The sequence below is a fragment of the Colius striatus genome, chromosome 20 (genome assembly GCF_028858725.1).
Source record: "Colius striatus isolate bColStr4 chromosome 20, bColStr4.1.hap1, whole genome shotgun sequence".
Lineage (NCBI taxonomy): Eukaryota > Metazoa > Chordata > Aves > Coliiformes > Coliidae > Colius > Colius striatus.
In genome coordinates this window covers 6633176-6655504 of record NC_084778.1, presented here as the reverse complement: position 1 = coordinate 6655504, position 22329 = coordinate 6633176, and the positions used below count along the sequence as shown (strand labels likewise).

At 45.8% G+C, this 22329-nt stretch overlaps 1 protein-coding gene across 4 annotated transcripts in view; it reads left to right on the top strand.

Moving 5' to 3' along the window:
* ACACA (acetyl-CoA carboxylase alpha) overlaps window positions 1–22329 on the top strand; it is a 127608-nt gene that overhangs the window by 96076 nt on the left and 9203 nt on the right. For all 4 annotated transcript variants that reach the window (XM_062012233.1, XM_062012234.1, XM_062012231.1 and 1 more), the window contains 6 exons: window positions 478–598; window positions 2986–3082; window positions 6443–6539; window positions 7178–7313; window positions 13010–13187; window positions 14344–14456. In XM_062012233.1, the coding sequence (XP_061868217.1) occupies window positions 478–598; window positions 2986–3082; window positions 6443–6539; window positions 7178–7313; window positions 13010–13187; window positions 14344–14456 (742 nt within the window). The remainder of the gene's footprint in view (window positions 1–477; window positions 599–2985; window positions 3083–6442; window positions 6540–7177; window positions 7314–13009; window positions 13188–14343; window positions 14457–22329) is intronic.

Below are 22329 nucleotides of genomic sequence, written 5' to 3'. Positions count from 1 at the left end.
GGGGCAGCTGGGTTTTATGTAAGCAGTGGATTGTCCCTTACTGCAAAGACTCTTAAAAGTTCCCTCTGAGGCAGTAATTTGTAGGAGTTGATATGTATGTGTAAGCTGCTCTGCAGGCAAGAAGGCAGCAACAAGAACATTTCCTTTCTTGAGGAAAGAGTCCATGGAATGAGTCAGGTGGCCTGGGCACCTTGCAAAAATGAAACTGCAACCCCACGCTAATGCTGACTGTGCCTGGAGTTCAAGAGTCAATGAAGTACAGTGTATGCCAGCTGATGCCAAAGGAGGGTTTGAGAGAGTGTCGGGAGCACCTTGGAAGTTTCTTCAGGCTCTTGCCAAGGCTCTGAGAACCCACCAGTCGAATGGTTGCGCGGTGTGGTGGAACGAGGACTCTGACTGGGTGCTTTTGAGCTGGTGTTTGGTGCAAAGCCATGTGGGAGAATTACTTTGTTCAATGATTTTTTTCTTTTTCCTTAGAGTGTATACAGCCCTGTTCCTATCCTCAAAGTCAAGGATCCTATAGACAGAACCATAGACTTTGTTCCTACCAAGACCCCCTACGACCCTCGCTGGATGCTGGCTGGACGCCCAAATCCAAGTACGTACATCTTTGGTGGCCAGGACATGCAATAACATGTCTTGTTCAAGGCTCCTGGTCACAGCTTTGTGTCTGCAATCCACATGTGTTTCAGAGCTTCTAAAGTAAATATTTGTAAACAGTTTCAATAAAAGATGTAAAAATAGGGTGTAAATTCTGAGCACTTGTAGGCACCTGCAATTATGAGTTACTTTTATAGTTTTACTTTTGGTTTGTAATGGTTCAGAGGAAAGTCCATGCACCAAGGGTCTGTGTGCTGAAGTAATCACAATATTCCTGCAGATCCTGGAGAGCCATTGTAGGAAATGTTTCCAGCCATTGAACCCACGCAAGCTTTTGGGGTTGTGCAGCCTGCGCGTGTGTACAAACTGCAAACTGGGTGACTATTACGCCTGCTGTTATTAATGAGTTTGGGGGTCTAAAATGAGATTTGTGATAAACTAAGTTTTCTGGTTTTGGATAATATTTTTTCATCATCTCTCAAGTAATTCATCCAGCTGTCTGAGTGCAGCTAACGCTGGCTTCCAAATCGAGTGACTTCAGATTTTAATTTAGTGGAAGCGTTAAGGAAAGCAGATGATTCCCTGTGATAAGTTAAAGCAGATATCTCCTAGGTGAAAAGTTAAAGCCATTTATTAGAGAAGATATTGCCGTGATATTCTTCAAACTGACGCCCGACACGAGGCCAGAATCTAAACCATCAGCTTTGGGCTCACGATAAAGAGATAATTTTGAAATGAATGGTCACATTTTACAGTGGGGCCACAGAGGCAAGGAATGTAGAACACAGTAATTACAAGTTTGGTCTTGATAAAACACTCTCCATCCTGTTTAAGTCAGCAGAGGTTAGCTTGCTTGGATCTCCACTTTTAATTGGTTTTGGACTTGGGTTTGCAGAGGCAGAGGTGCTTGCTCAGATTAAAGCGTTCCTCAGATGCCATATGCCAAGGGGTGAAGCTGGAAGGGTGTTGGGTTGGTGTGGTGGGTTTTTTTGCAGAGCTTTGTGAAGCCTCAGTGGAAGGCAGGTGCCTCTAGAGAGCTGTCATTTCTGTACCTGGGTAGAGTATCTTTACGCCTTGACTTTGGGATACGCAGCTGGAGGACTGCAGAGAAAGAGACCTGTCAGCAAGTCTTACTTGTCACTCCCCAGGCCAGCATCAACAGAGAGCCCAAATGAAAGCTCTTCATTGTGTCTTTACCTTTTCACAGGAGTAGGGTTCAAATGGAAATAGTTTAAGACTTTGCTGGCATGATTTTTCTCTCTGGTGAGTGGAAACCATGCCATGCTCCTGCACAGGTCAGTGCAGCGAGGCCTAACTTGTTCACAGACTCTTTGGTGCCCACTAAAGGAACAATTGTAGAAGGCAGAGTAATACACTGGAAACTGCCACCTGGCTGCTGGGGAGAGGCAACTGGCAATCTGAGAACGTGTGTAGACTGTTGAATGGTGTTGCACCTGAGGGTGGAAAGATGTTATCAATATATTGAAGCCTGTGAGGAAGTCTGATATTTTATTGGCTTTATCAAGAGCAAATAATACCAGTTGATCACCAGGGTAATCAAGCCCTCATACCTCAGGGTAGGAGCTGATTGTCTGCAAGGGTCAGGAAGAGTTTCTTTCTGTTAGAACTGCACAATCATCCTGATAATGTTCTATTTGGAAACAGTTTGATTTCTCTCAAGTGTTAGGAAGTTGCTGCTGCCTTTGGGCAGAAGAAGTCTGATGGCATATGCTCTGATCCAGGATGGCTTAAAGCATGCTTTAGTTCAAGGAGAGGTGCATCATCTGGTGCCTCCTGTGGAGCAGGCAGACTTTTGGTATCAGAGTACTTCAGTTTTTCTAAAAGAATGTGTGAAATCATACTGAAATGCTTGGTCTGCTTTTAAAATATCATAGAAGCTTTCCCATGTAGTTGTTGAATTTCTTCAGTGTTCTCTCCTTAAAGGACAGATTAGTCAGAATCAAGAGGAAAACGTGAGATAAGTTTTTAAAATAGAAATAGGTGTTTTGAAAAACATCTTTAATGGCTTTACTGGTATTTGACAAATGTTTGTAGTGTCTTGAAAAAAAACAGAGTTATTTATGTAAAAGCATGAGAAGTCCCTCTGCTATCTGAACCCCATCGTTTAACAATAAATGATGCTTTGGCTGATAAATTACTGTCTTTATGCAGACTAGCAAATGAAATAGGACATGATGGCTGAAGGCAGACAAATGCTCAGCTCTCTAATGTTCCCTTATATTATAATCTATTTTAAAATAAATAAATAAAAGGCAGTGCCACATTCTCCAGTTGGCATTTTTAAGGACGTTTCAGTTGCTCCTTTGATGTTCTCTCTCCTTTCTACCCTCCTCTGATATTTCCATATTTTTCCATTCCCTTTAGGTCAGAAAGGACAGTGGCTAAGTGGCTTCTTTGACAATGGCTCGTTCCTGGAGATCATGCAGCCCTGGGCACAGACAGTTGTGGTTGGCAGAGCAAGGTAAGTTCTAAGAGGCCTTTTAGACACTTGTAGAAATAGAGGAGCTTTTGTTATGCTTGGCATTTTTTAAAACATCCTTTGAAAGCTGATGACTATGAGTAAAAATAAGTCATTGCTTGAATAGGATGCTTCTGCATGGCCTTCATCACCATGGTCTGATGGTTTCTCCTGTTTTGCTTGGAGGTGACAGCTTTGACATGCACAGAAGTCCAAAACAGAGATAATGTTACAAATGTTGGCAGACTGTGGGTGCTTCCCTAGGTATGTGGTTGCCAAGTGAGGCCTTCTTGTAGCCCTGACTTAGTTGAAGGTACATTACACAGTTCATTGTTTTGTATTTTATTTGACTTGCAAGAAAACTTCAGCTAACACCAGAGCAAATTGCAAGAAACTCTGCATAGAGAAGAGCTTAGCATTGAGGCTTGCCTGGAATAGCTTGCAGCATTTTCCAAACGAGCCCCTGCCACACCTGACCTTGGTTGTTTTTCATGATGCAGAGATGTGCAGCTCTAGAGACCTCTTGCACTTGCCTCCTCCCAGGGGTAGTCACCTCCCCTTACCTTGCTGTGATCTGGCACCTCTGCAGGGTTCTAAAATATTCCCAGTTGCCTTGAGATCCATTTCTTGAAAATATTTGCAGCCTGGGTCATCCTGGGTGTTGCAGGTTCATGAACTCTCAGAGCAGAAGCCTGGAGATAAGATCCTGTATTTTGACAGAATGCAAATCAGAGCTGGGCTCAAAACCCTCTCAATCCCCTCTCTCCAAGTTTCTTCTGTAATTTTTTTGCCTCCACCTAGAATGACACTGGGAGTTTCCTGGTCTTATTGTCTACTTCCTCTCAGAATAAAGCCATTTTGAAAGAGTACATTTATCTCCTTCGAGTTTCCGCTACAAGTGCTCGAGCTGTCCAAACACAGCATACTTATCCTTTGTCACTCCTCATTCCTCACACTACTGCCAGCTCTCCTCTCAAGACAGAGCTTCATACTCTTGCCTCCAGCAGACTCCCAGCTCCTAATTGATGTCAGTGGTTTTGGTTAATTGTCAGCCTTTTTTTTTTCTTCTCTGTTCTTAGCAAGCAAGAGGGGAGAGAAAAAAAAACCCTGAAGTGCCTGAATGGGCTCCTGGAGGCTTCAGGTGTTAGAGTTAATGAGATGTGGTCGTGCCCATGCATGCCGAGTGCTCAGAGGGCCCTAGCTCCTGGCAGAAGTCTACAGCAAAGAAAAACCTTATATTTACAAGCCTTTCACCTCCTGTACTATCAGTATCACAGTGCCCACAATCCACAGCTAGATTACCTGGTAATGCCAGCAGCCTTCTGGACATCAGCCTCAGCCAAATTGGTGACTGAAGGACTGGGACAGCCACCCAGGCTCACAGCCAGTAGAGCCATGAACTAGTGCTGTTCCTTATCTCCATTATGTTGGTGGCACACATGGCCCAAGAACATTTGGCACTGGCAGCTCCCATTTCTCTTTTAGACTTCCTAAAGCAACAGCTCTCCAGAGTCCTCCTGCTGAGGGTCAGAGAGCCAGAAGTCACACTGAGAAATAGCAAAGTGTATGACATTGACCAGAGCTCATGTTGCAATGTCTTGGAGGATTGTGTCCATTCAGGGCATCTCTGAAACAACCATGGAACCGTTCACTAATGGTTCTGTTAATGTGCTAATGAAATGCTGCTTGATAACTGAAGGAGACTCCAGTTACAAGGGTATGCTCAGCTCTGCCTTCTCCAAACTTCAAGTCTCTGACCACTGCTGGTGCTAGAGGTCTGAGTGCTCTGACCCCTGAAAATCCTTTCCACTCACAATATTCTGATCTTTACACATTGTTGAGAGGATCTGAAAATAACCTCCTGACTCCACTCCTAATTGTAGCAGGTAACCTCGGGATGTCCTGTGACCCTGTTTGGTCTGCCATTTGTGACACTCTAAAGGTTCATCTCTCAGCATCCTATAATTATTGAAAGGCCTCTAGGTTAAGCAGTATACTAGGGGCTGGGGAGGGAGAGGAATCAAGGATTTGGCAAAGCTAGAAGGTCTCTGTCCAGGCCCATGCTCAGCTTCATTTGTAGTTCCTCTCTTCTGACAAATTCCAAGTTTCTTTGGCCTCTCCCACGTGGGTATACATAATACAAATGAAACTGACTTCTTTCAAAAGCAGTGGCATTTTGAAAAAAAACAAATAGGAATGTATTCTTCTGGGATTGTTACTGTAAGTGCTGCCAAAACTCATCTTTTGTATGTATGTTTGGAATATGTGTGCTGTTGGCTGTAAATTGTCTTTTATTATTCTATGGCAACTTGTCCAGGGACACACTATAAAACAAGATGTAGCATCTTCATGTGCTAGCCTGATAAAATTTATATGAAGTATAATGGAAAACAGAAGTTGTTTTGAGCTGTTTTCAAGTTCAATAAATAACTGTAATACTTGGATAAAGATGTTCTTTATTAGGTCACATGGGCCCTAATACAGAAGTTATAAGTTACCGATTTAAGACGGCTTCTGCAATTACGGGTTTCTGGGCAGACTCTTCATCATAGTGAATGGGAATATTTTCAACCCCCTGGTGCACACAGGCCCTGTCGCTTTGCTGCCTGCAGCCTGTGTCATCCAGCTCGAGGTGGTTGAGGAGAGAGTGTTGGCTCTGCTGGGACTCCCGGCCTGGGAGCAAGCGGTTGTCAGCGCAAGCAAGATGCCTTTTGTGTGCAGGAGTGGTTAGATGCTGCGGGATGCAGAGCTGAGCAGCCTCCCTGGTGCCCACACTGCCAGCCCTGCACCTTTCCTACCCTGCAGTCCTCCTGCAGCACAGGGGCTGGGGAGGAGACAGGAGACCCAAACCTTTGACCCAGTGTTCGCCCTGACCTCGTGGGAGTGGGAGATCTGTAAGCATTGGAGGCTTAGGGTGTCTGAGACATCAGCATTGCTTAGATGTGCAGCCTGTGGATGGATTTCATCAGCTGACAGTGCTTGTGAATTACAGGGCTTGGGAAGCCTTGGGCCTTCACCTTTACTTTTTGTGGTCACAACCATCAGTATCAAAATCTATGTGGTGGCAGGTAAAGGGTGGTGGAGATGTAGCTTTAGCATTCAAAGTGTGGGCTTTGGCTGATTCTGTTTCATTTCTAGTGGGATATGTGCTACTTTTCAGAAGTAGATTTTGCTCTAAGAGCTGTAATTTCTACTCTGAAATTCTCCAACCACATGCTGAAACTCTTCAGGAGAGCCAGAATGCTGCTTCTGCCATTTGCTTGCATTATTTGTCTCTCTTGAGTATTTTGGTGCAAATTGGAAACAATGTCTAGTTGTGTAAGAGTGGAAATGTGAACTGTGCTTTGTCTGGCCTGTTTCCAGGCTGGGAGGGATACCTGTAGGAGTAGTTGCCGTAGAAACAAGGACGGTGGAGCTCAGCATCCCTGCTGATCCTGCAAACCTGGACTCTGAGGCCAAGGTAGGTTGTGCTCAGTTGCTTGTTTGTCCTCTGCTCTTTCCACAGAGACTTGTTTTGAAGGGATTTTTTCCCTCTGAAGTGTGGGTCAAAAAGTACAGTGAGCTGCTGATGCCTGGCAACTGCTGGGAGGGGTGAATGGACAGTGTGTTGGCCGTTCATACAGCAGACACATTCCCCAGCAGTCCTGCTTATCTTGTGGCTTAGGTGAGGTGCAGGGACGAGGGCCCAGGAGCTTGGGCAAGCAAAAATCATTTCCCCTTTCTCGTGCTGTGACCGACGTGTTTCTTGGTCTTTCTGCTCTGACATTTTTGCTTTTCTCCTGCTTATTTTCACAGCTCTGGCCCAACATCATCTCTTCTAGGTTTTCTCCTTTGCATATTGTGTTCTCTTTCTTTACCTTCTTACATCAGTCATATTGTCAGGCTTTCCATACCATCTCTATTCGTAGCTGAATCAGTGGCAACGCCTCTGTTGATGTTGGTGACAAAAGGATTATGCTGGTTTTTCTGTGGGAAAGCAAATCCCAAGCATTCCCTGCACTATGTTCCTCATTGTTAATTCCACATCACAGCTCTTGTTGCATCTGTTTCTGTGTTAACGTGTTTCAAGACTTAACAGCCTTTTTTGATTCCCAACAGATAATCCAGCAGGCTGGTCAGGTGTGGTTCCCTGACTCTGCCTTTAAGACTGCACAGGCTATCAACGACTTCAACAGAGAAGGGCTGCCTCTCATGGTCTTTGCTAACTGGAGAGGCTTCTCTGGTGGAATGAAAGGTAACCATCAGTTTGGATCCCTTTTTGGTGTTGTCCTGTAAAGTGGCCTGTCTTTCAGTGCTGGGGGCACTGCTGCTGTTCCCCACCATGGCATACCCAATGCCACTAGCTCTGCTGGTTTTTCTTTCTAATCTCTAAACCTCCCCTATCACAACTTGAGCCCGTTTCCTCATGTCCTGTCATTCCTTACTGGAGAGAAGAGACAGCAGGCACAAGGCAGGAACAACACAGAAAATGCAAGGTGCAAATGTGGTGTCAAGTTCTTTTCAAATAGGCAATGCAGGTGTATTTTTATATGTACTCTCATATAATCATAGGAACTGGCCATATCACAGAGTCATTTAGGTTGGAAAAGATCTTGAAGAAGAGTCTCATCTGCAGTGAGAACAGGGGACTAGATGTTAGTGGTGGTCTAGTTGCTAAGAAAATTGACAGCTGCCAACGTGAGCCAGTTAAACACTAATCTCAGGAAACAGCTTCTGCCAGGAAAGCTTTGTGTTCATTTCAGAAACGCTTAGGCATATTCTGCCAGCATTGTCTCTTTGATGATTTTTCCTGCTGTAATATTGCCCTATCAAGGACTGTCTCCCAGTTGACTCTTTGGTGGTAGTGATGTTCAGAGGAAGTGAACAGTTATAAAACCGCTGAGTTAATTTACCAGCAGTTACATTTTTGCACCACGTAGTGCTGCTTCAGATTTTGTGACGTGACAAGAGTGTGAGATTAATACTATAACTTTTGTTCAAAATGAAAGATTATGGCCCCTTACCTGCATGTGACAGTTGAGGAACACAGATGAAAAGTCTCAGATACACTGAGATGGTGAAAGTTCTGGAAGGAGTGGCAGGGTGACAAAGGCTGTCATGCTCTGCTGTCTCGTTAGCAGGGCGAAAGGCAACGCCATTGAGTTTACAGATGCAAAGATAGAAAGAGATGGCAAAATTCTTCCCTCTGGGAAATACCTGTTACCTTTCAGGGTGGTTTGTGCTCCGTGTGCTGCTACTGCTCTCCTGTGTGCCTCGCTTTCCCTGACACACAGCTTACTGGGAGGCTGTTGATGGAACTTTACTGAGCATTTGTTAAGGATTATTTTCCTTTATGGCACCACAAGATTTGTCACCTTTGCCAGTGCTCTTTGCTGGGTTCCTCAGAAACTGAGCTTAGCTTTGGAGTTGTGACCTGAAGCCCAAAGTGCAAAAGGCACAAGGATGCTGATATTTCTATTGTCTATCCCCATTTATTCCCCCTGAGCTGATGACAGGAGGAGAGAGCTGCTGCAGAGGAGGGAAGAGCCGAGCCATTGCCCTTGGCTCTCTGCTCCATCCTGCCTCTTGCTTGCTCTGGAGGCCTGCATGGCAAGTGTTGGTCTCTCCTGACACTCTCTGTGTTCCTTGGGGAGTTGTTTGCAGTTTTGGTTTCAATGCTGGCTGGGGATTAATGCAGGGAGGGAAAATAAACAATTATGCCACCCCTCAGTGCACACAAACACACTGCCAGGAGCCAACTGCACTGTGGGTAAAATGACTCCAAAATTGTGTGTAATGAGTAGGAAAAGATTAGAGACAGCTCTTGCTATGCTGAAAATTGACATTAGTGGAGGGGAAAAAAAAAGAGAGAGAGAAACCCCCCCTCCTCCTTCCTAGTCAGCCCAGGAGGTCTGATTCAAGCTGTAAAATAAATAAATAAGTGACATAAATAACGGCGTGTGCCCTTGGTGGTTCCCCCATCCAGCTCTGCCTGGCCAGAAGGCTCCTCAGCATAATGTAAAATTAAATTATAGAATCTGGCTCAAATATTTAGATGGAGGAGCCATTTGGAAGGGGTTTATTTAGGCGAACCTGCAGTGACCCACGACGGGGAGACATCAGGCGTGAAATTCACTGGAAATTAGCACCGGGTCCAGGGCTGGGCGTGAAGGGTTTGATGGGATGCAAATCCTCACCACAGCAAACGGCAGCGCTGCTGCTGCACCGGGTCACTCCCACTTGGGTTTGCGTGTTCTACTTATTATTTGCTTCCTGGGACAGGTTATAAATAACAATACCCTCCCCACACACGCACCAAAAAGAAGCCTTCAGCAGAATGAGAAGGATGGTTTAAATCTCTGCTCACCTGGATGCAGAATGAGGGTGGTGTTTGTATGGAGCGGGATTGTGTGGGACGTGGTGTGTCTGCAGCCTGGTGTTTACCTTCAGACCCTAGTTGATAATCCAGCCAAGCTTTAGAGGTTCAGGGCAGGTTGCCCAACACTATGGAAATGCAGAAAGCTGTCTGCATGCCTTTCTACAATAGGCTGTCAATAGTTACACATACAGTGTGATGAGAACAGTTTCCAGCAGATCTGCTGTGGCTGTGTAGTAGAAACTGGTGCACGCTGCAGCTGAGCAGGGAGACAGAGCATGGGGAGGTGTGCTGTAAGCAGCATGCCCTGCTGAATCACTACCACCATTGCTCTTCCTGGAGGACTTCTGCAGTGTTTCTGTCCTCCCAAGTGACTTCTTATGCTGAGGTTTAAATTAATACAGGAATTAAATTTGGCCCACAAATGTAATCTTTATTTTTTCCAGTCTTAACATAAGCAATTTCTTTGCAAGAACAGTTGTGCAAACAGCTGCTGTTAAGTGTGTGTGGCATCCTTTGCTGCACTCATGGTGATGGAAACAATTGGGTTTTGTTTTAAGCTCAGTAAGTGTGTTAGTTACAGTAGTAACAGTTTATAAAGCCTGCACCCTACCAAGGCAGTAGGGCTGCACGGGCAGCTCATGCACAGAGCTGTGCACACCGTTGGGACCTGGCATCATTTACCACCTGCAGCTGTTAAATTTGGTGCACTCTTTTCCATTGTAAGAGTGGAGAATGCAGCAAAACTGCAAATAAGAGGCAATTGTCACAGTATGGGAAATGTTTTGTAGTTTCATACTCAATATATTAATGTAAATCAGGGAGGTGGTGTGTGCTGGTGACTGGGTATGGGAACCTCAAGCAGGTGTCTTGGGTTGTCTTTGCAATATTTTTATGAGCTTCATCAACTCTACATATATTTTTACCTCTTAAAAGCACACATTCATTAGGAGTCTCCTCTTTGCTGGAATGGTAGGGGTAGGCAAATGGAACAGTTTATATGGTGGGAGGAAAAACCCCTCAGAAGAGCAGGAGCCCTTCTGTAGCCTGTGGGTGTTGTGGTTCTGCTTGGCTCAGCTCTGGAGCTCAGCAGTTCCTGTGGCACCACGGGGACCTGTCACTGGTGCCAGTCAGATTGTCCCTTGGTTATTTGGGCGAAGCTTGATCTCCATTAGTGGAAGCTGTAACCTTAAAACAAACAGGCAAATCCTCCACAACGGAGGCATTTACACTCAGATGTGAAACTAGTGCAGCAGCCAGTCCTTTGACTTTCGTGAAAGTTCTTAGCCTGCAAGAGAAACCAGCAGTTGGTGTAAATCCATACATTAAATATTAAGCTAAGGCTGCTGGGACATCCCAGGAGAAGGAAGTGCTGTGCTGCAGAATCCCTAAAGGAGTGACTGTGTACAGAACCACATAGCAGTACAGGTCATGCTTCTGGATGGCTCCAACAGTGTGATCCTGAAAGCCTGTCGGGCACAGGAACCCTTCCCTGCCCTTGCTAGGGCCACCTGCTAAACCTGAAGATTTGGAGCTATGCACAGAAAGCACTGAGTTTCTCTGCTCCACTTTCCTCTGCCTCTTTCAAACAAGTAGTGCTTCTTTTTCCTACTTGAGTAAAATATACACCCCTGGCAGGAGTGACAAATGCATTGCTAATTACACAATTATTTTATTATGTAGCACTAGTAAAAAATGTCTAGTAAAGAATTAATTCAGGTAAAATAATTTGAATCAAGCAATTATTTTCTTAACACTGGAATTAGCTGAAAGTACTTCAAGTGGTTTATTACTAGCACTACATAATAAAATAATTGTGTAATTAGTAATAAATTTGTCACCCCTTTTGAGGTCTTTTTCTTTGCTCAGGACAAAGGAAAAGGTTGGAGTTTTGCTTGTTTCTCAGTCCCCGCTGTCTCTGCCAGGATTTATGTTTATTTGCAGTTAGAGGAAACAAATTGTTCATCACTTCATCAGCATTTAGCATTTCTTAAATAACATGAAGCTCCTTTTCTTGGGTACTTGAACGATGACCTTGCAAATGAACTGGAGAGATCACATCAGTGCCTGTGGTGGGTTTTATTTATACACACACACACACACACAGAGAATATACACCTCTCCATGTATCTTGGTGTGTGTCTAAACACATGTAAGAGTGTGTGTCTGTACTTCCCAAAGTGCTTAACTATTTTCATGTTAATGCTTAACATTAAAGCGAGGGTTAAATGACAAGAGGACTTTGGCTGGAGCCTCTTTCTTCCCTGAAATGATGGAAGGATTTTAGATGAGTAAAAATCTCTTGTTCTTTTAAGACACTGCTGAAGGCCAGCATGTGTGCTGGGTGCATGCATCCAACCCACTTGTTTTTTCTGCTCTATGCACTGGTATTTTAATGGGCAGGAAAAAAAATGAGGCAGGCAGAGAGGCACTAAGCAAAGAACAAAAATGGTGAAAGGGATTGAAAGTACTGTTCTGGGAGACATGAGAAATGGATAGCTCTAGTGTGTGTAAGGGAAAAACCAACCCAACACTGGAAAGCCTACTGCTATTTATAGCAAGCCTGAAGGAGTGGAGAGATTATGCAGGGTGATGCAAGGAGTAGTAATACAAATTAACGGGGACAGAGAAGGAGGGGAAATTTGGCTGAATGCTGAGGAAAATGTCATCTATTTGGCTGTGGAAATGCCCTTAAAGAAGTATTAGATTTATTGGTCCGGATTTCTAAGCCAAAGCTTTAAAAAGCACTGAGAAGGAAACGTAGGCTACAGTCCTGTGTGAACAAAGAGATGGACTAATGATCCTAATGAGCATTTTTCATTTCTTGTACCTGTGATTGGATACTTCTATGTAGAATTATATGTAACAATATACCTATTTGAGGGTGCCTGTTTCCATTACAAACTCTATCCATTACAAACTATATCATCTCATATAAATTCTTTTGCCTTCCTTTTCTCTCCTTTATTTAAATCACCTTTGGGGATGATGTTTCCAACGTACTGTCTTTACACAGTGGAGTTGTTCTTATTAATCTTGAGCAAAACGCCTTAAACACATTTTAATGCAAGAGGAAAAGAATGGTGTTCCACAGCCCTCCCCACGCTCTCACTGCTGTAAAGGGATGCAAAAGATGTGCTGCCCTTGGCTGTGCTGTGCAGGTTACAGGAATTGTGATAGAGGTCCATGGGAGTGAGCTTGAAATGGGGCAGCTGTGTTCTAAGTACAGAAATACCTCGCCTGACTTCCCAAACTGCTGCAGCACTTATTGGCTTGGCTGGGAAGTCAGGGATGGATCATCTCCAGGAGACAAGGTGTAGGAGTGGCTGGTAAGAACTGAGGACTCTGCAGACCATGGTTTGGGACAGCTGGTTCCATGGGCAGGAACCAGACCAGATCTCCAATGTCTAGGAGCAAGATGTGAACACCTCCTTGCCCAGGTCCAGATAGCGACAGCTGAAACTTGGAGTGTAACAGTAGGAAGTGATTGGCAGAGCTGAGTAATTGTATTTTTTCCCAGTTTGACTAAGCATGGCAGGGCTGAAGCACTGATGTGCTGTGTCCTTTTTCTGCAGACATGTACGACCAAGTGCTCAAGTTTGGTGCCTACATTGTGGATGGCCTGAGAGAGTATCGGCAGCCTGTGCTGATTTACATCCCGCCACAGGCCGAGCTGAGAGGAGGCTCTTGGGCTGTGATCGACCCCACCATTAATCCTCGCCACATGGAGATGTATGCAGACAGAGAGAGCAGGTATGGCAGCTTTTATTGAGCCCTGGCCCAGGCTGCCCAGGGAGGGTGTGGAGGCTCCTTCTCGGGAGGTTTCAAACTCACCTGGACACGTTCCTGTGCCCCCTGAGTGAGGGGAATCTGCTTTAGCAGGGGTTGGGCTGGGTGAGCTCTGCAGGGCCCTTCTAACCCCCACCATTCAGGATTTTTTTCTCCTTCCTCCATAACTACCTCCTTTGAGGCATAACTACCTGGCTCTCAGTTAAGAGTGAGAAGCTCTCAGTTAAGAGTGTGGCAGTTGGTTACTGCAAGGGGCTGACCACGTTGTGGTTGTCGCTGTGTCTCGCAGGTGTTTGCTGCGTAGTGACCACAGCCAGGACAACCCAGATAAAGCCTGACTCAGACTTGGATGTGGGTAAATCCCAAAGCCATTCTCAGGTGGCCTCTGTGAACATTCATCACCTTCATTCACAAAGCACAGTGGGATGTTGGTGCTTGGATTTTCTTATCAATGCCGTGCTTCCATATACTTTGTGCTTTGGAACAAGTTTGCCAATTAAGTGTAAATAATTGTGTGCTTTAAAATCCTCAAGTGCTGTTCTATGTGTCATTTGAGCACTTGGGCAGTTGCACTTTTCTAATTAAATATAAGTTGTGTAAGTGAAGTTCTAGTTACTGGTGGCTCAGGATGTAAAGCTACAGGCCAACTCTTGGAAGCAGCTTTTATTTACCCAGCCCAAGTTTCAAGTGACATGACCTGGGATCTCTAATGAAATGGCTGGTAAATTGGTTTGTTCCATAAAGCTTTACCTGCCTTTTGGAAGAGCTTTCAGGTCACAGCTGAAAGAGACTGCTGAAGAGCATTGGGCTCTACTGTACTCTGTTGGGTGGATGTGTTTCTGTGAAGCCTGGTGTGCATTTGTGGCATTGGATGAATAACAGCTAAGATTCTTCCTTTCTTATTCTCTCTTTCTCTGTTTTGTCTCCCTCCCCCCATTCTCTTCTCTCTTTTTCTCACTTCTTCTTGTCTCCTCCTCCTCCTCCTCTCTTCTCCTCCCTCCTCTCTTCTTCTCTCCTTTTAACATATTTTCTAGACAACATTGACCCATTCCATTTTGTGTTTCCTCTTGTGTGATGACCTGAAAGTGCCTTTCTTTTCTCTTTTCCCATCACTGATCAGAGGAGGGATCCTGGAACCAGAGGGGACGGTGGAAATCAAGTTCCGCAGGAAGGACCTGGTGAAGACCATGAGGCGAGTGGACCCCGTCTACATCCGCCTGGCAGAGCGGCTGGGTAGGTCTGCACGGGGCTGCTGGGGCAGCCATCCCTTCAGCTGCTGCCTCAGGAGTGTGTGTGTACAGACCTTACAAAAGGGCACTTAGGCATTTGACCAAATTTAGGAGAATTTGTATTTACTATCATCTATCTTGGGAAGCAAACCAGATGAGACAGGCTGCCCGTGTGTACACGTGAGAGGGATGTTCCTGTGAGCATGTCTCAGGGGGTATAGAACAGTGTCTTTTTGAACTGATTTTTTAAAGTTATTTTGTAGTGAATGAGTCTTCCAAACAAACAGTTTCAGCTGCTTTTCATCTCAGCAACTGCTCAGCTAGCTAAGAGCTCCTGAGCCCAACCTTCACCTGATAGCATTTGGAGTAACTAAGAATTTGGTTAAAGACATTTTGGGCTGCTGGACTATCACTGTGTGTCTGAGGAAGTTTTTTAGTTATGGTAACTGTCTGCCCTTCAGTTTCAAGAAAACAGAAAGTATTCTTCACCCCCTCAGTAAAGTTACAGGGATCCACAGTGCTCGGTGCATGGCACTGCCTGTGTTACCACCCAGCATCCCAAGATACAGAGTGTTCAGCAAAATGCACTTAATATCAGATATATACTCACTCGGGGGAATAGACTCTTTAAATAGTTCTTTACTACCTCTTACTATAAGAGTATAATCTTACAGAGCCTCTTTTTACCTCCAGAATTGACTACATTTTAGTAGTGGGAGAAGCCTGTTCCGTGGGTATGGTTTGAATTTATAAAGCCTTTTGGGGTCCTTCAGGAGGAAAAGTGTTCTGCAAATGACTGATAAATGGGGGCTATTGCTGCAGTTACATTTCAGTATTTGGCTTTTTTTAATTTATGGCACTGCAACAGTTTAGATACGAAACAACCATTCAGAGATGCCTTGGGAAGAGGAATAGTCATTGTAACAGGTGTGGGAAGTGTTAGGAATCGGGCTGCTTGCTGAAACCAGGTTCTTACTGACGTCTGTGATAGTATCCAAGATGTCTCTCTTGTTTTTAATGATAGTATTTTGACAGCCTCTTTGTTTTCTCTCACTGTGCCAATTGCTTTCTGGGCAAGGAGCAGGTTAGGAGGAGTTTGAGCTTTGCAGATCAGCACAAGGCAGCAGTTTTGTCAGAGTTCATGTACATTATGTGTTAGTGTGTGAGAGCAGACACAGGTACCCAGGTGAGTGGTTGTGTTGTTCTGTCTGCCTGTGTCTGCTGGAATTAAAACCCAGTTGTAATGTTGTCACAGCAAGGAGATTCTTTTCATGAAACTTCACTTTTGACCTACATTAGGCTTGACAGCATCTCAGGAGCAAATGGGTGCTGTGACTACACCAAGTCGTTGAGACCCAGAGTCCCACCAAAAGCTCTTCTAAGGTGTTCCACACCTCACAGTTTGAAGGCTGCAGTCGAGTTCCTTGTGCAGCCAAGGCTCCCAACTACAGCTCCTGTGTTTGCACCCCCACATCCCAAGGCAGGATCGCTGCCTCTCCGGAGCACGAGTCTCAGGGGAAGGAGAAATTAGATGTGTGGTTAGGGAAGGCAATATGCTGAGCAGTCAGCTCAGGTCCATGTAGATAAATGGCACTATTTCTGTGAGTATTTACCTTCACCCCACCATAAAAAGCACTGGCTCTGCTGACGAACAAACCAGCCTCCTGCCTCGCCGAAGACGTTATGTCTGTGGCGGCTGCTGGGTGAAGCCTTTCCCAGGGCAGAGTCACTGGCTGTGGGCAAAGAGAACTGTGGCCTGGTGAAATCCTGAAGTGTTGGAGGAAGGTGGGGAGCAGAGCCACTGAGTTACCTGCCTGTCACTGGCCCCTCCAGAGGGTCCACAGTGGGTGGGTGCAGGAGGCCTAAAGAGCACCTTTGAGCCACAGCAGTGGGACCTGCACCAGCATCCCCAGAAAGAAATACAGGGAGAAAGAGGGAGGACAGTTTTCTACCAACAGTCTCGAAAATCCAGTGCCAGGCTCTGTGAGGAGGCAGGAGCCTGTTCAGGGTTTGGTTTATTTTTTTCCCCCCTCTCTTCCTCTGCAGGGTAATTACTCCCAGCAAACTCCATACACTTTAATTAAAATGACTGCAACACAAGAGCAAGTCACTTACAACTGTACATAGCGAGAGTTCTAAAAGCTTCAGTCACTGATAAGCATCTCACTTAGATGGCTGTAATTGCTCCCAGCGTCGGCGATCATTGCTGTTGTTTTGCCACTAATTCCTGCCCTAGCAGGAAAGCCAAAGCCAAGATTGCAGGACACACTCAATTGCAGAATTTTTTTTTTTGTCTCTATTTTTTTTTCCTTTGCTGGTTTTCTTTCTGGCCAATTTAAAATTTGTCAAAGTCGGGCTTCTTCTGGATCACTGCCCTTTGATATTTCGCGCACTCCATTTGCCACAAACAAGCCGCAGGGCCGCAGTTCATGCTGACTCCAGCAGAAGCAGAGAAAGCTCCATTTATCTTACACTGCCTGCTGAATTCTTACTCATTAGCTGGGGGTTCACTGCCTCTCTTTAACCCCTGAATGGCTGTCATCCCTCCCTGGAGCTGCTGAATAGTGGGGAGGGGCTGGGGGGGTGGAAAGGGAGACGCTCTCCAATGTGTGCCTGTTGCAGAGGGGTGGGGATCAGGGCGACGACGGCTGGACTTGCAGTTGGGGAGTGTGAGAGCAGAGAAGGCAGGCAGATATTGAATAATTTGACATAAATCTGTTCATTATCAATTCTCCAGCCCTATTGCTGCGATGTTTATTAGCCCCGTGTTACATTAAAATGTCACTCCGTTACAAACCAGCCAACGGCACGGAGCAAAGGGCAAGGGAGGAAAGGATAGGACAGCCTTTACCCTGCCCCAGAGTGTTCCCTCCCTGGGAGGTGTGCAAGGAGAACAGGGATTGGGAGATGTTGGAAGGATTCAGACCCCAAACCTCAAGCTGTGGTTAAAAATAGGGAGTTTTTTACTTTGTTGATTTCAATTAGAGTAAAACGCGTAGGAGTGGAATAAAAATTAGCTTTGTGATGCAGATTCTGGGCACGTAACGTGTCAGATGCACAGTGTAACACACACAAAAATTAGATGGAATGTGAATGAAAGGAATGGTTGGCAAAATGGCTCCAGTTAGACCGAGATTAGATGTTACATTTTCACATTTCTCCTATCAGGTATTTATCTCATAGTAAAAGGGAAGCATCTGTTTGTCACCTGATAGATGCTCTAACAGTGTGAATATCCTCTTCAACTGATGCTGTGAGCAAGTTGCCCATGTGCTGGCAATACATCTGTAAGTTTAGTTGAAATTAGCAGCCTGTTTTGCATTTCCCTGTGTGCACTGCACAAGGCAGGGGCCAGGCATGCTCCTCCTAACCCAGGGCAGTGCGAGGGAGAGGATGTTCTGCACAAACCCCAGTGCTGTGAGCAGCCCTCAGCTTTCCACGGGTAACCGTAGCACACAGGCTGTGCTGCTGGCTGCTGACTTGCTCTACACTTTGTTTGGTTAAAGACTGTGCAAAACTCTTCTTAATTTTCCAACTAATGAGCTCTCAAGCTTTGAACCTGTAGCTCCACTTTAGCACGGCAGTTCTTCTCATCCCCACTGTACCACCCAGTGAGGACTTTGCTGGTGGCCTGGGACACAGCCACATGGCTTGAGTGGCCAAAAACTTCCATCCTGTGACCTGTCTCCTTCCAAGCTTTAGCTTTAAGTTGGAAAGTCAGATTGCAGCTCTAAAGGGTAGTCCTTCTCTTTGAGGGGGGTGGGTGGTTTGTCCAGTGTTGGGATTAATCAAAATGCCGGTTGTTTTCTTGAGCAACAACTAAGAAAAATGCTGCTGTTGTGATTCCATCTCTCATGGAGCCTGGAACAAATGCAGCCAGTGTGGTTGTAACTTTGTCTCTTTAGGTGATGCTGATTTCCAGTCACTGCTTCTGTATGTGAGTGCTGCTGCATTTAAATTGTTGTTAATTGACAATTGTGAGTCTCCAAGAGCCAAGTACTGCTTTCTGTCAGCTCCTTCGCGACAATTGGCATCTTGAACATCTTCCCAGGAGGGCTGTAGATGTTTCCCCCTCACAGAGGGATTTTTTTGGCATTATATACCTGCCACACTTACCCCATTTGCTTTGATGCCAATGTGAGACCTTAGGAGCAAAGAGCTGGAAAGGACTAGGGTGGAACATCACCCGCTGCAGTTGTACGAGGATATTTCAAGCCTGTGTCATGAGCATGTGTGACCTTCACTGCTATTTCATATTGCACCTTTATAACATAAATCCTACTGAATATTTAGTGAAGCAATTACAAGCAGTCTCATTTAAAGAAACAAGTGACAATCCAAAAATGCCTTGTCTCCCCAGGGACGTGAGAGGCTCTGAGTGACCTTCCCTTTCCCCTGCAGCTGGGCTGGGAGATGTGTTGCCTGGGCAGCCCAGATGCCAGTGGCATTCTTGCTGCCTTTGCTGAATTTTTGTCAGCTTTCTTAAAGGCAGAGAAGGTGAGATTCAGGGAGGGAGGATTATTGTTACAGGTGTGGAGATGAGGTGGGACATTGACATTTAGGGTTAAAACTCAACGTTTAGTTGTGTCTTTGGATGCAGAGCAACTGATGAACTCCTCCAGAGTTCCTTTCCTAACGTGCTGCAGTGGGGTTTAACTGCTTTGCTGACAAAAATGACCACAGGCAAATGACGAGATAAAGTGAACTTAACATGGGGGTGTTTTTGGTGTTATGGGGGGGAAAAAATAAAACCCCCAAATTTGCCTGTAGTAATTGTAACATTGGGGTAGTGAATTGCTATTTCTGCTCCTCTGCAGTCTGGAAAGACAGCTACTGTTTGTGTTGTGAAGGTCATCTTTGGAAGTCACAACTGTGGGGTAATTTGCCAAACATGTACATGAGCAGCGGGGGTCTGGATGGAGGCACCAAAGCAAAGGTCACATCTGGGCTCTGCAGGGCCATCTGAGCATGAGGCCATCGCCACAAGTCGCCTGGGTCAGAGGCCACGATGCTGGGCTTTGCCCTGGTCTTTGGGTGCATGTTTGAGGAAGAGGCAAGAAGATGGACAAGCAAATGCTTGGCTGAGGCTGTGAGCTGAGAGTGAGGGAGAAAATCCCACTGTTTTACCAGCTTAGAAGCCATAAAGCATCAGATTGATTCAGAAGCTGCCTGGCTTTGCGCAATCAGAGCGAACCTACAATAACATTCCTTGAAGTCATTTTGTCTAACCTGTTAAACTGGTCATATTTAAAAAAAAGCACTTTGCTGCTAAATGTTATGGGAAGCTGTGATTCATGGTCCTGCTGAGCCATTTCTGTCTGGCAGGATCTTTATTAAGCAGAGGCAGCCCGTGGCCTGCACGTCAGCGCTGCCGCCGCGGCCTCTACCACGCACGGGGGGACACGCAGACACTGCCGAGGGGTTTTGTTTAGCAGGACACCAACCAAAATAGTTTAGGTTTTGCTTTCCCTGCCATGATGCTTTCCCTTACCTTTTGAAGAGGAGTACAAGTTGATATCTGGTCTCGGGGTGCTTTACAGGTCGTGGGCTGCACAGCGCGTGTGCCTGGCCCTGCTGCCCTGGCAGGGGAGTGCTGCTGCAGGGTGCTTCAGGCCTTGTTTAGGCAACCAGGGTACTGAGAGCCCCTGCCTGAGGTTTGGGGGCCCATTAGGGGCTGTAGGATACAGAAGAAGGAGTCTGTAGCCCCAAAAGCCAGGCTGAAGCAGCTGGGTGGCAAGGTTGGTGTCACGCCACAGGCACAGTGCAGGGGACAGGCAGGCACGAGCTGCCAACTCGCTCCTGGGAACGTCTGGGAACATTTTAGGTTAAATACTTATGTGTGCTGTGCTTTTAAACTGAGTCTTGTTGGTTTAACCAGATATGTTTGTGCAGAGGGCTTTAGTAAGGACAAATCCTTCACCTCTTCATGACAAGCACTTGTAGGCTGGAGGGTATTTTGACCAGACCCCTTCCCCAGCCAAGGCCCTGGACGTTGCTTTTTAGACCTGAAGAAGGAGTCTCTAATCTTTTTGGTACCCCAGTGTTACTGCTTCTTCAGGCAGCTTTTCAGCTTCTTTAAAGCAGTTTTAGGCAGATCAAAAGAAAAGACAGGGTAGGATGAGGAGGCCTTGGTGCCTTTACCACTGTGGCTGTAAAGCGGTTGAGTGCAGGATGAAGGCATTTACCTGCCTCATCTGGCCGTGCCAGTGGCTCTGGTCACACCAGCACTGTGCGTGTAGACACTCAGACTGCAACCCAAGACAAATGTGACATTTTATGGCACTTAGAGTGCTGCCTTAGAAGGTATCCTGTGCTGCCTGCCAAACTGGGGAGGGCACACGTGTTCTTTCTTCCTTTCAGTGCTGGCCTGTGTTACCTGGTGCCCATCCTGGCTGCCAAAGCCCTGCCCTTGGGCTCTGTGTGGCCACGTGGCCCTTTCCTTGTGCTGCTTCTTTTGTTTCTCTATTGATTAGCAGCCGATCCATACCTCAAGGTCTATAATGTTCCTATGATTTAAACTTTAACAGTTTCATTAACTGTCAAGTACCTTTAGAGCAAAGGAATCCCATATTTTAACTCCCCTCTCCTTGCCAGCCTGAGATTTGTGGAAGGAGACTTCTTTTTTTCTGGGGAAATAAATAAATAAACCCACAGCTTTCTGAAAAACCCTGAGGCCTCAAGATCTGACTAGGAAAGAAAGAAAACCATTCCAAGATATTTAATTGTACAGGGGGCTTACAGGATTGATCGAGAGCTTAGCTTTTTACAATAGTCCAGTGAATAAGAAATGCTCCTGACAAACGATCGATGATGGGATAATCACTCTTTATCCCCCCTCCTCATTGTTACCTTCTTTCTTCCAGGAGAACAGGGTTCAGAAGTCAAAAATCTTTATAGACGCTGCTTTTAAATTAAGCAGAAAATAGACATTGACATATTTGTTAATCTCACCTAAATCATTACTGGGCCTGGCTGGTTTGACTGTACACAGTGAGCGTGGCAGATAGGCCAGAATACATGAGCACTGCTGGCTTAAGTGCATGTGTTGCCATTTAAAACAGGGAGGTGAACTTCATGTGGATAAATATAGATAATTTTTTATTCTGAAGGTTATCAGAGTAGCTTCTCTTAATTAAAACCTTCTTACCAGCGCCTGAAAGGTTAGGTAGCATTTATATTGGTAGGCACATAAAAACAGTCCTTTGCTAGAAAGGACCATGGCTTGGAAATGTGCATGTGTGTGTGTGTGTGTGTGTTCAAAAGTGTTCTGACTTGGAAGAGAAACTCTGGAAGGAAACAACAACCCAGGCAGTGGAAAGTAGCACAGAGCAGAGCTGGCATGCAGCGGGCTCCTGGAGCGGGTGTGAGCCCAAGCCCTGGCATCAGGCTGCTGTGTGTGTGCTGCTGCCTCAGCTTCCAGCAGTCCTGTGCTTTACAGCCTTCCTGGGGACAGCTTCATATCTGATCTTTGTGCTTAGAAGCCTGTGGTGGACTTGCCCTGCATGACTTTGGTCACTTTCTGTGAGCCCCTTTGTACTTTTGGCTCCCAGGACTTTTGGTGGCGAGTTGCACCGTTGGCTTTTGTACTGTGTGAAGGTGTTCCCTCTTGTTGAGGCTTCTGTAAAGCTGCTGCTCGCTCCATCTGAGCTTGTTGGGAGGGGCTTGGACTGCCCTGGTGTCCTGCTGCCATTCCAGAGCCCACTGGGATCGGGCTGGAGGTGGCTGTGGGGCTGCTGCCCATTTGCTCAGCTGTCCCCCAGCACCTGGCATCAGCCCCAGGGTCTGGCAGTCAACAGTGGCTGTTGCATTTAATCCCATTGGCATTCCTTCACAAGTGTTAAACAAAAAGCTGGGTGGTGGTCACACAGTACAAAATG